General features: G+C 48.4%; 1 protein-coding gene across 2 annotated transcripts in view; it reads right to left on the bottom strand.

The window, feature by feature from the left end:
- The window catches only part of UBE2V1 (ubiquitin conjugating enzyme E2 V1), a 31,691-nt gene extending 26,012 nt beyond the window's left edge, over positions 1-5,679 (bottom strand). The window contains exon 1 of one of the 2 annotated variants that reach the window (XM_029220406.1): positions 5,605-5,679. In XM_029220406.1, coding sequence (XP_029076239.1) covers positions 5,605-5,626 — 22 coding nt within the window. In that variant the 5' untranslated portion in view covers positions 5,627-5,679. Of the gene's footprint in view, positions 1-5,294; positions 5,558-5,604 lie in introns of those variants that run through there. The other variant, XM_029220407.1, reaches the window with a different exon arrangement.
- Between the last annotated feature and the right edge of the window lie 6,758 nt (positions 5,680-12,437).

Below are 12,437 nucleotides of genomic sequence, written 5' to 3'. Positions count from 1 at the left end.
TCTGCCTCCTCTACAGAGAATGGATTAGAAAAGGGCAAGACTGGAAGCAGGAGGCTTTTGTAGTCTTTTAGGCAAGAGAAAGGTGGTACTGGTAGGACAAGAACGACAATAATGCCGATGGAGAGAAGGAGGATTTTTGGCATCTATTCTGGGGTTACACCTACTGAACTTGTACGGGGTGAACGTGACAATGAAGAAAGAATCATACTTGGTGTCATTACTACCCACCCATGAAAGAATTAATCCGCCAAGGCAGGAATGTCAACAGACCTGCCAATGGCTGAAGGAACTTGAGATGCCTAGCTGGAGAACAGGCAACGGGGGGCTGGAAAAATGCTAATATGGACAAGGGCATATGTCCTGGAGCAGAGCTGTCCCAGTTCTGTACCCTGGTTTGCAAGTCACTGGCTCTGAGCTTCAGGCAAGTCATTTCTCCTCTCTGGGCCTCAGTTTCCTCACCTTCACAATAGATACCTGCTTCAAAGCGTTGCTGTCAGAAACGAGATGATGTATTTAATACAGTGTCTACCCATAGTTAGCCTTAGAAGTGCAGCTTAAAAAGAAGTCTGAAGGGCTTGCATGTCAATGAAGACAAGGACTGACTTTGTACATGACATGAGGGGGCCCTAAGCCCAACGAGTGTTGAGTTATTGAGTGTAAAGTATAAGCAAGAGCAAGAAGTGGCCTTCACTCTCATTAGACAGCACATTACCCAGAATGGGTAAAATGTGGCCAGGGATGCTATAAAAAGAGTTCCTGCTACAGGTGGCAGACGCTTCTCATTAAAGCCTGTTCTCTCATCAAGATTAAATACGCCAAGACTGAGGAAGAGCACATGCCTGAATCCATGCCTTTCCATTTCCTTCCTAAGGCACTGGAGCAGGTTGGGGAAGGAACTGGAGTCAAAAGCCCCTGGGCTCTAATCTGAGCGTCACCACTCCTCAGGCAGCCATCAATCTCCTTCAGGAATATTGGGGGGCCAATACTTCCCCTGGTGAGCTCACTAGGTTGTGGAGAGTTGGATGAGATGACATAGCAGGTTAAGTCGAAGTACTAGGAAACCTCTAAACCACTTTACGTAATATAAAAGTAACAGTGTTAACATCTCTACTTCACCAAATGTGCTGCTCTATACTTCCCTGGGGCCTTTCAGAATCAAAGAGAGGATTCCTGGGACTTCCCTGGTGGCGCAGTGGTTAAGAATCCGCCTGCCAATGCAGGGGACACGGGTTCGATCCCTAGTCCGGGAAGATCCCACATGCTGCGGAGTAACTAAGCCCGTGAGCCACAACTACTGAGCCTGCGCTCTAGAGCCTGTGAGCTGCAACTACTGAGCCCGCATGCTGCAACTACTGAGCCCACATGCTGCAACTACTGAAGCCCGTGCGCCTAGAGCCCATGCTCTGCAACGAGAGAAGCCACTGCAATGAGAAGCCCGAGCACTGCAACTAGAGAAAGCCCGTGCGCAGCAACAAAGACCCAACGCAGCCCAAAATAAATAAATAAAGGTGTCTACTCTTTAAAAAAAAAAAAGAAAAAGAAAAAAGATTTCTGACTTTATATTCTCTATTCTACATTTATCAAACTACTGTAGAGCTACACTTCAGCTGAGAGAGAGGGAGGGAGGAAGAGAATATGGTGGGGGGAAGAGGGTGGTTTTAAAGTTATTGTGAAAGGGAAAATCATGATCATCAAATTGACCCTGGCAATCCATAAGAGGAACAATAGATTGTAGTGGCCCAACAAAGCGTTTCCCCTCCATCACTAGAGCAGACTGCTGTTTCTTCAGCTGCGTACAACATGAAGACGTTCTCATGAAAGCAGGGCCCATGTTGTACAAAAGGCACTTAGCTACAACTGGCACAAGAAGATGCTCACACAGTGAGACACACGGGAACGAGACCAGCTAAGAGACTACCGGTTCTCATCTGCCAGCTCCAGCTCTTTCTAGGCAACTCCCTTGAATGGAATGGAAGACTACTAACCTCCACTGCCCATCTGGTTAAATGTTCATAAGAGGATTGAGTGTATGCGGCCACACCAACGTATGCGAATTTAAAATGTAAAGGGCTTACTTTGCTGGCACTCCGTTTCTGGTTTACTGTCAGGGCAGCCTGTGGGATGCTGGGTGAGAGGAAAGATCTGGCAGCCAAGGGCTACTCTTTGAGGCCCTGCAATCCTGGCCAAGGCAGGAGGAAGTCACCTGTCACAACACAAGCATCCTGAGGATTCCAGTGGGTTTTCCACAGTTCCACCCCTCTAAGATCTATGAGGAAATCACACACTGCAGAAGCAAAGGAGGTGGGAAGCTGCTGTCACCAAGTGTTGAAAGCAGTGACCACAAAAAACTAAGTGCAGCCCTTACAGGAACTCAAAGGCTTCACAGCTGTTTCCTGGCAACCAGGGGCACAGATTAATCAAGAGGTTTGTTCTAAACCTAAGGAAGGCCTCAGGGCCCCTGACCACACCTGAAAGACTTCTCAGGGTTAGAAAGCAGAGAGGCCTGTACACTCATTTTAGTTTAACCCAAATATGATCTTTCTGCTCCCTCCCTTAGCACTCTGCACTCCTCTTACTGCCTGGGAGCAATGGTCAGATCTTGTCATTCCTCTCTTAAGACTCTCATTCATTCATTCAACAAACATTTACTGAACGTTTACTTCAGACCAGGTACTTGTTCAATGGCTTTCTTCCACACTGAATAAAATCCAAACTCATCTCTCTCTCCAACTCATCTCTTTAACAAGCCTCCCTTGCACACGGAGGCCTTTAGCTTGTTCTTTCAACATGCCAAGCTCAGTCCTGCCACAGGGCCTTTCCACTCAGCCTCCCCGTCCCCTGCCTGTGACACACACTGTTGGCTCCTTCCATCATTTGTCTCAGTTCAAATACCCCCCCTTGGAGAAGCCTTCCCTGACCACCTCTCCAGATACTACATCACACAATTTCCTTCATAGCGTTTACTGTTATCTGAAATCTTAATTATTTACTCCTTTAATGGGCTTCTGACTTGAATAGAAGCTCCTCAAGGACAGGGGCTATGTCCATCTTCTCCACTATTCACAGCAAATTCTTAATAAATACCTGCTGAATAAACAGACAAAGGAGTTCTGGGAAGCCCTTTTTTTATTTATTTATTTTTTTGCGGTACGTGGGCCTCTCACTGTTGTGGCCTCTCCCGTTGCGAAGCACAGGCTCCGGACGCGCAGGCCCAGTGGCCATGGCTCACGGGCCCAGCTGCTCCGCGGCATACGGGATCCTCCCGGACCGGGGCATGAACCCGCGCCCCCTGCATCGGCAGGCAGACTCCCAACCACTGCACCACCAGGGAAGCCCCTGGGAAGCCCATTTTAAGGCACCTCAAAACCTCTTCCATGTTATCTAAACCATGCCAAGTGCTCTTGTATGCCACTAGACAGCAGCTGACGATGGTTTATCTGACCACCACAGCATTTATGAAGCACTCTTCAACTGGCAGGGCTTCAAGAAGTTAGAATTAAGGAGCTGTTAAACCGGATTACAGGTAGCCAATCTCAAGTGATTGCCAAGGGGCTGAGTTGCAAAGCCATCACAACGCTGGCTGCTGCAGGCACAGTGTACCCCCAGTTCAGAGCAACCTGGCAGGGGTGTTATTCTCATGAGACGTGTCCCACAACAGTCTGGCCTGACTCAGCCTCTCTCTTCTGAGAATGTCTGTAGCAGTCTCTTTGTAAATGAACTGACTCAGCACTGTTCCAACTGAAACCAAACCTAGGAAAAAGATGTGTGGTTTCCTCATCCTCCAGGAAGACCCCACTGCTTTAAGTGTAAAAGGCAGCTTGGGGTAGGTGACTTCAGTCAGATCCCCTACTTCCAATTCCTTCAATTCCCACTCTAACAATCAAACAAAGATGGCCCCTTGGGATACTAGAGGAGTAACATCCTGGAAAGACAAGACTCCCCTCACCCTGCTCGCTTTGGGTCACCAACCCTCTCCTAACAGTGCTGCTGCGGCCTTAAACAGCTGGAGGATTTCAGTACCCAGGCAGGTGGGCCTGTTCGTTTCCTCCATCAGCTGGTCACCCACTGTCACCTCATCTGGGAGGACTTCACTGGCCAATTTCACTGCCAGGCACCTCAGGGGACACCCTCCTCACCAAAAGGGGGACACTCTGTTACTCCCAAATTCTGCACTTCCAGAATCTGACTCTCTTGCCTCATCAGCCCCTCTGCGGGACCTTCCCCAGACAATCATCATCCTGCCTCTTCCAGAAGGCCACCTGAGTCCATCCCCTGATGCCCAGCTGTGAGTGTTAGCTCTGAAACAGATCCTTCAGGATTTGATCCTCTGGTGCATCTTAGGAACACTGAATCCAGTCTCAAAATCAATGCTCCTTCCCTTTACCTACCAGGGCCTGGAAGAACTCCCCCTGGCCCACAGCGTAGCCCCCTCCTTCCCTCTTGTACCTCAGCTTTCTTCTCCAGTCACCCAAAACTTCCCATTTTATTTGTTCCTCTCCCCATAACCCATCCAGCCACTGGGGAACTTCTGAGCTGAACTCCCATATGTTACCAACACCCGAAAGAGTGGGAGAGAGACAGTCTCCATAAAACAGACACTCCTAGGGTACGCTTTCCTCACCCAACAAAGGAGATTTTTCTTCTCTAAAAAGAACATCTCTGAAACCTGACCTTTTCCCACTCTCACCCACTGCATGGGGCTCCCTTCCCCAGACAGACACCTCCAGGGCTCCCAACTCATCTGTTCTTCACCCAATATCTATCGCAAGCTTCCACTAACCGCCCTACTCGGAGCTTGCCTCCTAAAACCTAACATCTATCTCCAAAACTAGGGGCCTGGTAACGATGGGGTCATTTCACTTTCAGCTGCTCCAACCAAATCCCTCTGGAATCTGAGAAATCCCTTTCCTCTTCTCACGTATCCTATGGAGATGCCCTTCATTCCCCCCAAAGTAGCCACCCCAAGACTCCCCCTTTCTAATCAACATAAAAATTTCCTCAGCTAACCCAATCCCCCAAACTAACACTGGAGCCCTGCCCTTTACCAATGGGGGATCCTCTCAGTCACACCTCAGGATGCTGTTTTCTTCCCTCATCCATCCTGAGGGGCTTCTCCGAAGTCCCCGCCAAACGGACATCCCAAGGCTCCTCCCCCCACCCGGACACCCAGCACCCAAATAAAGGACTTCCATCCATTTTGGGGCGCCTCCTCGTTCTCAAGGGGACCCCTCGATCTCCCCTAAAGAGCCGCCAGCCCCGATCTCCTCGGCAGTGCCTCTGGGCTCGCCCCTCACCCGCTCTGGCCGCTCCTCTGCGCCGCGGGACCCGGCCCTTCCTCTCAGCAGGGCCCTCACGCCGCCCGGGGGAGCCTCTGGGCCTCGCCGCGCCGCCCACAGGCCCCACAGGCCCCTCAGGCCCCCGCCCGTGCTTCCGGCCACCGCCTGCTCCTCCTCCCCACTCAGGCCGCCTGGGTCGCCGCCACGGGGCCCAGGGGACAGAGGCATCGCAGAGGCCCTGGCCCCGCAGCAAGGGCCTTCGCGGGTCCCCGGCCCCCGGCCCGAGCCCATGCCCCCTCGGCCGGCCGGGTCCGGCGCCCCCGCTCACCCGAGCCCGTGGTGGCTGCCATCTTGCGTCGCTGTCGCTCAAAGGCCGGCCCCTTCTTCACCCCCCACCCGTTCTCCGGGCTCTTCTGCGCATGCGTGTGCGCACACGCAGACGCCTCCGCTGACGCCCGCTCCGAGGACTGCGCGACCCGTTGCCGGGAAGGTATTTTTTCCTGCCCTTTTAGAGAGAGGAAATGTTTGCATGCGTGAGGGCCCAGCAACCTGCAAGGCCCTCCAGGCTCTGGTGCGAGGGAGGTATTGAGGTGCTTGGTGGGGAGGGCAAGGGGGATCAGACTTGGAAGGGTGTGACCGTGAAAGAAAAAGAAAAGAAAGCTTTTAAAAAGCGCCTATTGTCACAACCTATAATGGAATATAATCTGCAAAAAAACCCCCACCAAAACCCAAAAACCTGAATCACTATGCTGTACACCTGAAACTAACACAATATTGTAAGTCAACTATACTTCAATAAATTTAAATAAATAAATAGATGCAAGTTTATAATATTTTTAAAAAGCACCTATTTTGGGCTTCCGTGGTGGCGCAGTGGTTGAGAATCCGCCTGCCGATGCAGGGGACACGGGTTCGTGCCCCGGTCCGCGAAGATCCCACATGCCGCGAAACGGCGGGGCCCGTGAGCCATGGCCGCTGAGCCTGCGCGTCCGGAGCCTGTGCTCCGCAACAGGAGAGGCCACAATAGTGAGAGGCCCGCGTACTGCAAAAATAAAAGAATAAAAAGCACCTATTTTGCCTGGGGCATTTTCCTATCTAGTTGGATCCTCACAACAACATCTCTACCAGGTCGGGCTTAAAGTGAAACATGAAGGCGAGAGGGGTTAAGCCATTTATCTAAACTCAGCTGTTAAATGACTGAGTCAGAATTTGAACCCAAGCCAGATGTCTTGCTTCCAAGATCGATGCTCCCAGGCCAGAAGGGGCTTGTAGAAGGGCAGCTAAATGATTTGGGGCATTAAGGTGGCAGGGAAAGCATTCACTCATTCATTCATTCGTTCACTCTTTCACTCAATCCATTCATTCCATCAAACAAATATTTACTAAGCATCTACTATGTGCCAGATGCTGTCATAGGTGCTGGGGATGGATATACATCCCTGAAGAAGCAAGCTCCTGCTCTCGTGGGCTTAGATTTTAGTCGGAGATAGGAAGCAAATAAACAAATAGGGAAAAACATAACTATAATAGGATAGAGAATAAACCAGAGAAGAAGTGGTCAGGGAGGGCCTCCTATGGAAGTCACATTTCAACAGCGACCTGAATGATGGGAAGGAGGTAGAGGGAATGGCATGTGCAAAGGCCCTGGAAACACATACTTGCAAATGTTAAATCCAAGAAGTGACTCCTCTATGACAAATGGTCTGAGAAGCTCTTATATGGATATGGAAACAGGCTGAGAGAGGTGAAAGGATTGCCTCAAGGCAACACAGCTGAACACTGGCTGAGAAATGACCAGGACTTTCAATACAGAGGAACAAGGAAGCTGGAAGCCTTCACCCAGTGCATCCAATTCATCACCTTGTTCTGACAGAATGCCTCCTAAGCATCTCTCTACTCCATCCACTTGTCTCCCACTTGGATGATCCCAGCAGCCTCCATTCTTGCCCCCATGTTCCATTCACCTAAACCTTTCAGTAGCTCCCCATTCCCATGGGATAAAATACAGACTCTACAAATTGAGTGACCAAAGAATTATCATCCAACAATGACAATCAGCAGATTGAAAGGGGGCCTAGTATGACCTTGCTGGGACAACAACCAGGAATCTCCAGGGCAAACCTGGATGGTTAACCACCCTACCCACAATGCCCTGCACCTAGGCCAGGACTAGGATGGGGTCAGTGAGGGGTCTAGGGCGCCAAATTTAAGGAGGCTTTCACTCTCCGATCCAGGCTCTGCACTTGCACCACCCTTCAAATGCGAGCCTCCCTAAAATCTGCACCCTGGGTGCCTCACTTTCCCCCTTCCCTGGCACTGCCTGCACCTCTGAGACTTGCTGTACCTCTCCAGTTACACTGCCCCTTTTCAAGGCCTCTGGAATACATGTCCTCTCCCTCCTCACGGCCATCGCCTGTGCTGTTCCCAGTCATTGCCCGCTCAGGGAAACTTTCCTTGATTTCTCCCACCAGGTCAAATTCAGCCATAATTGACGCTCCAAGTGCCACGTGCATCTTCTTCCCAGCACTGGCCACATGGAATCATCTTGACATTATTCCGTGTATCACGTGATTCAAGTTTACCTTGAAGAGCACAGAAAATATTTGCCCTGGACTTTGGGTCACAGTAAAAAGTCATACTGCAAGTGGGAAGCATTTGGGCTCCTAAGGTGGACTCACCTCTGGCGTGAAATTTTCTGGGTTCGAGTCCTCCTTCACCACTCACTTTGCTGTGTGACTTGAGGCAAGGGACTTGAACCCCTCCTGGCATCAATTTCCCCTTCTGAAAAGGAGGATGACGGTATCAACCTCATAGGGTTGCTGTGGGGATAAAATGCGTTGATAAACGCTTTGGCACCGAGAGAGAAGGGGACACTAGAAGAACTGACATTTACCAAGCTGTCATATCCACCTTTTAATCCTCACAACTCTGTGCCACAACTCCTAGGAATATCCCCAATTTAGAGGTGAGAAAACGGACTCAGAGATAACAGGTGGAGGAGTGACGATTAAAACACAAGCCTCTTATCCATGATGCTGATAAATGTTTACTTGCGTAGATTCCGTGGTTCCCGTGGGGAATTTCTGTCAAGCAAATTGACAATAAAGCGAATTTCTACACAGAGCGCCTCGCAGGAAGACTAGATTAAGCACGGCAGCCCGAGGCATGCTGGTAATTATAGGCCAGCGGGGTCGCGGAGCCTGCTGGGAGTTGTAGTCCTCCCCGTACTAAAGCGCTCTCGGACAGGCTCCGCCCCCTCCCCGGTGGTCGCCACCAGTCCCCAGAGCGGGATTCCTCTGGCCCCTGCGCCCCATTCCCTCTCTGCCCTTGAGCTGGTAGCCTCAGATGTCGCGGATGTGAGTCCTGTTTTATCGGATTCGTGGGAAGACTAAAATGGCTAATAGAACTAAAGAATTTAGAAAATGGCTTGACACAGAGCGAGTGCTATATAAGTATTAGCTGCTGCCATTATTACTACAATATTATTATTATTATTTCCTCAATGACCCTTGCAAAGTAGCTGTTGTTATCTCCACATTTGTCAGATGTGGAAACTGAGACTCGGTGGAGTAAGATGGCCTTCCTAGGGTCACACAAGAAAGGAGTAAATTCAGGTTTGTAATCCAGTTCTTTTAACTCTGCGGCACTTGATGTTTCCTGTGTGGTGAGGGAGCTGAAGCCTGGAAAGTTTGAAGCAAAACGTAGGCGGGTTTGCATTTTTACAAAGTGCAGCCTGGCTGCCTCAAGGAAATTGAATTGGGCGGCAGCAAGACTGGAGGTGAGGGGTCCAGAGAGGAGGTGTGTTGGACACTGCTGACTGCCAGTCCAGTCATGACCTTCCGTGCTCACAGAAGCCTGATTTTGCTTAGGAGGCTGAACGTCCAGGTGTGAATCCAAGCCAATCACAGGCACTGCCATTCCCTTTTGCCAGTGGTTGGTCCAGGGGTGTGCCTGTGATCTAGTTCTTTCTGGCCAGTGGAGTTGGGCAGGAGGTGTTTGGAAAGTTTCCCTCTTCTGAAAATAGCTGGGGAGAAAGCCTTTTTTGTCCCCTTTCCTCCTTCCTATATATGAGGTTATGATGATTGGAGCTGTGGCAATCATATAGATACCATGAGGCACAAGCCTGAGGCTGAAAAGCCAACACACCAAAGATGACAGCACAGAAAGATGGCAAGAGCTAGATAGGACCTGGATGATGTAGTTGAGCAGTTGAACAAATCCCAGGGCTGCCTACCTGTAAGCTTCTTAAGACGTGATAATAAATGTCATTACTGCTTAAACTGCTCTTAAAAGTAAGTTGTTATCTACAGCCAAGGAAGCTGGCACAGTGTTCCAGGAAAGAGATATATGGACTTGGACTGTTCCACAGCATTCACTCAAGAACACTGTTCTCAACAAGGTGGGAAAACATCCGGGGAGTTCTGGAATCTCTGAGATGTGAAAGGCATGAATAGCTTGAAAAAGATATTGAAAATGTAAAAAATGCAATATACTTTACAAGACCTACAATATCATTTTTTAGAGCAATACTTCTCAAACTCTAATGTGCAGGTAAATCACTAGCAGTTTTGTTTAAATGCAGATTCTGATTCTGTAGGGGTGAGGGGTGCTTGAGATCCTGCATTTCCCACAGCCTCCTAGGGGATGCCAATGCTGAGGCACAGACCACACTTCGAGTAGCGAGGTTGTGGATAACATTATAAAGTTTTATGTTTATATTTCCAATTCATAGTTAAGAAAAAACCCCAAATTCATCCTATAGTTTTTATAATACAAACTACAGAAAGTAAAGCTGAGGAACTGTTGACGGGAAGGGTCATAGGCACCCAGAAGACAGAGAATCCCTGGGGAGGGGTCTGTGGTGGATGGGATGTGCGACACATTTGTTCGTGGCATTTCATGGCACATACATGGAGTTATGCCCCCCTGGGGTGTGTCTGAAGTATAGCATTAAGATATTTAATGTTTGATGTAGTTGCTAAAATACACAACCAAAAAGGGATAGGAGTGGGTAGGTAGGGGGTAATGGTACAATTAATTTATTCCTATATCGATGGACATCTGGGTCATTTCCATTGGCTTCTTCCTATACAATTTATTTCTATAATGTCTGAATTTTGTATCATCTGTTTTGTGGTCAATGAAAAAGGAGTAAAAACCAGGGGTCTGGGATGGGGGGAAAACCAAAAGGATGTTTCCTTAATTTATAAAGAGCCCTTGCAACTCATTAAGAAAAAGAGATCCCAAAGGAAAGATGATAATCATAGCAAACGTGTATGGAGCATTTAGTATGTTCCAGGAACATAGTGTTTTGCATATATTAATTCATTTAATCTTCACAATGACCCTATGAGTTAGGTTCCCATCTCACGGATGAGGAAACTGAGACACAGAAAGATTAAGTAACTTGCCCAAAGTCACATGCTTGTAAGTGGCAGAGCTGGGATTTGAACCCTAAGCTCTTAACCATTACTGTCCTGCCTCCCCCCCAAAATCAGAAAAGAACATGTACAGAGAAAGGAAATGTGATAAGATACCCAATCTCACTCAACATATTGTATTTCAGTGATTCTAAGACGCAAATTTTTATATTCAAACATCTCTGAAATCAGGATGGATGGTACAATCAATGATATCTTAGATTCAATGAAATATAGTAAGAGAAATGCAAATTAAAACCACCTATCAGATTGGCAAAGAACAAAACACTCGATAACACTCTTTGTTGGCAAGGGTGTGAGGCAACTGGCACTCTCAAAAGTTCTGAGAGTTTAAATGGGCACGGCCTTGGTGGAAGGCAACTTTGGCATAAGCTATCAAAATGCAGCACACAGACATCCCTGACCTAGCAATTCGATCCCCAGAAATTGACCCCTCAGGTCTACTGGCCCTTATGAGCGAAGACTTAAGTTCTCTGATGCACACAACAGCAGTTTGTATTACCCCAAAATGAAAATTATCTCAAAATTCAACGAGCGATGAGTTAAAAAAGAAAGGTCCATCCTGAAGTTGGAATGTTATACAGCTGTGTAAAGGAATAAGGAAGCATTGATATATACTATCCCCAAAACATATTAAATGAAAAAAGGCAAGGTGCAGAACTGTGTATATAATATTCTACCTATTGTGTGAAAAGAGGGGGGACAGACATGACTCTGTGCCTATGTAAGCGACTTGCAAGGGTCTTATCAAAATGATGGGGAAGAGAAATGAGGGCTTGGGGGAACATGAATGGGGAGCACTCTAGACCTGGAGTTGGTAAATTTTTTTCTGTAAAGGGCCAGATAGTAAATATTTTAGGTTTTGTGGGTCGTTTGGTCTCTTAACTCTGCTGCTGTATTGAAAAAGCAGCCATAGACAATATGCAAATGAATGGCTGTGTGTCAGTAAAACTTTACGATTGACACTGAATTTGAATGTCGTGTGTTAGGAAATATTCTTTATTCTCCCCACTATTAAAAAGAAAATGCTAATGGGGAACAGTAGAAAAACAGGTGGGACAGATCTGGTCTACTGGCCAGTCAGCTGACCCCTGTATTGTTTATTATTCCTTACGTTGTGCATGCATTACCTATTACAAAATCATGTTTAAAGGGTTAGCTTGAAATTTTTAGATTTATCAGAAGGGGGTGGGGTTAATGTTGGGAGCAGGCGCCCTGCCCAGACCCCCTCTAAGGACAAGTCAGCAAAGGGGGGGGGCGATGCGTGACGTTTCGCAGTGGAGCTGGAAACCCATGTATTTGCTCTGCACTGCCACCTGCCCCACTCCACCACCAGATAGCAGCACAAATCCGCCCAAAATCAGGCCGTCCCTGCTCCAGCTGGGAAGTTACGGGCAGAAACTGGCCTATATACCTGTTCTGTTTTGCCCACGGTATGTTTAAAGAACGGAGCCAGCATTGAACAAATCTGGATTTTCTGGCTCCTCTTTACTCAACTGATCTAAGTAGCAGCTGCCCTCTGGGGCCTGATGTCTCCAGGGCATCTCAGTCCTCAGTGTTAGCTGCTGTTTCTCATCCTGATGTGTTGCTGCTTTCTCATAGGAGACACGTTTCTCACTGGCCACCTGCCTCCTCACCTCCCTCCCTCCACTGGGGCTGCAGGTGCGTGTGAAAGCTTGCTAGAGCTCAGCGTTAGATCAGGGCTCAGATTCCAGCCCTG

This window comes from Monodon monoceros, unplaced genomic scaffold (genome assembly GCF_005190385.1).
Source record: "Monodon monoceros isolate NGI ecotype Baffin Bay Population unplaced genomic scaffold, NGI_Narwhal_1 Super_Scaffold_13, whole genome shotgun sequence".
NCBI classification, from domain to species: domain Eukaryota; kingdom Metazoa; phylum Chordata; class Mammalia; order Artiodactyla; family Monodontidae; genus Monodon; species Monodon monoceros.
This window is presented reverse-complemented; position numbering and strand designations above follow the sequence as displayed.